Source organism: Glossina fuscipes, unplaced genomic scaffold (genome assembly GCF_014805625.2).
Source record: "Glossina fuscipes isolate IAEA_lab_2018 unplaced genomic scaffold, Yale_Gfus_2 58493, whole genome shotgun sequence".
NCBI lineage: Eukaryota > Metazoa > Arthropoda > Insecta > Diptera > Glossinidae > Glossina > Glossina fuscipes.
The window spans coordinates 2,318-4,060 of record NW_024001508.1 but is presented as its reverse complement, the minus strand read 5'-3'; the positions used below and the strand labels follow the sequence as shown (position 1 = coordinate 4,060).

Here is a 1,743-nt window from a genome sequence, read left to right as displayed (position 1 = left end):
AAACTGGCCGAAGAGATCGGCCTAGTGGTGAAAGCTGTCGTATGCGACCTCTGGCCCATCAAGAAAGAAGCACTAAAAAAATTCACAGATGGAATCTACCTAAGAAGGCGAGAAGACGGCAGCATCCAAAAAATAAGATTTATTCACGATCACGGGCAGCTCTTGCTTGGGTTCGGGCGAAAAATGGACAATAATACTTTGGGCGAGCACTATACCTATGATGTATTCCGGAAATTGAAGAAGATATTGAAGCCCATGAATGGTTTCTGGATGCGGTTACCCTTCGCCCCAAACTTCAGAAGACCACGAACTATTGATAGTGCACGCAACTTTTTCAGCGATGTATTCCCCGCGAACCTGCAGGCAGCGATAGACAGGGATGAATTCGATGACGAGCTGGAAACGGCACAAAGCACTTGCCGCCTAAGCAGAATGATAACTCAGTTTGCAAACGTTGTGTACCGGGGCTCCATAACCACCGACACATGGACGCATCTCAAATCCGAATTGCAAGAATGCCGCGGCTACTTGGAGGAGCATTTCAAGACAGAACAGGTAGCGATCGATACTCTGCTTATGATCCAAAACTTTGTCGAGCTATCAGAGGAGCTACTGGAGGCTTACCCTAGCGTAAGTATAGCGTCACGCAGGGTAAGCCAAAGCCCGTTGGAAATGTTTTTCTCCAAAATCGTAGATGTTCTATTATGCCCCTATAAAAGGTCGAACTCATCAGTGCAAATTGCTGCAATAGTAGACAAAATGATGAGCTTCCAGCTTTCTAAGTGGAGAACCGGCTTCAGAACTGACGATGACTTCTTCCTCATCAAGGTAATGAACTACAGAATTAAAGTCCAGGTCGAAGAAGAGTTCGAACCGTTCGACCAGGATGGCGTGCCGTTCGAAGACCTAAACATACACCACATTAAGAATGACTTATTTTTAAAAGTCGTACTAAAGCTGCTCACAAAATATGGCATTGACGGCTATATCCGTAAGCAGCTAACATGCCAAGACTGTTTAAGAGATCTCACCCGAAAAAAAGTAGACATTTGCGAAGAAGTGCACACCGTATTCCAGGAAGCTTACACAATTTACCATTCAGTTATGCAGGAACGTATGGTGGAACAAAACATTGGTAAGCGCATTCAAGCAACGGTGGTATCGCGGCTTGATTTCTTCAGGGCGGCAGGCTCTTGCAACAACGGTAGTAGCCACCGCATAAATTTGTTGGGCCACATTTTATTTATACTGCTCACAGGGAAAAACTTCACAGATCCCCGCGGTCCAAATATTCATTACTTGTAAATTACACAACACTATCAAGCAACATACCGCCTACGAAAGGTAAATATATATAAATATATTCACACAATTGTTATTTATTCATTTATTTTTATTCCATTTTAGAATACAAAAGATGCACAACGCCCAACAACAACATGTATATATAAATATATAAAGCAATGGTAAATCAACATCAAAGTAAAGAATCAACCCGCTAACCCATATCACTTTTTCCTTCTTTTTAACCTTGTTAACGAGCTCTAAATAGGTTTTCCATTCAAAGATTTAGAAATTCATTCATTCATTATATTTTCGTAGAACAAAATTTTTTTCCTGCGTTTGATGGAAAATGCATTTGTAAAAAAATACATATATACGTCAATCAATAAGAAGAAATGTTAAAAGTAGAAGAGGAAATGCAAAAACATTTCGATTTACATATATATATATATATAACTT

At 40.4% G+C, this 1,743-nt stretch overlaps 1 protein-coding gene across 1 annotated transcript; it reads left to right on the top strand.

Annotated features, from left to right (window-relative positions):
* The first annotated feature begins 6 nt into the window (after positions 1 to 6).
* On the top strand, positions 7 to 1,506 carry LOC119643181. The gene is made up of 2 exons (XM_038042525.1): positions 7 to 1,344; positions 1,408 to 1,506. The coding sequence occupies exon 1, from the start codon at positions 184 to 186 to the stop codon at positions 1,303 to 1,305; it is 1,122 nt and encodes a 373-aa protein (XP_037898453.1). The 5' UTR covers positions 7 to 183; the 3' UTR covers positions 1,306 to 1,344; positions 1,408 to 1,506.
* The last annotated feature ends 237 nt before the right edge of the window (positions 1,507 to 1,743 follow it).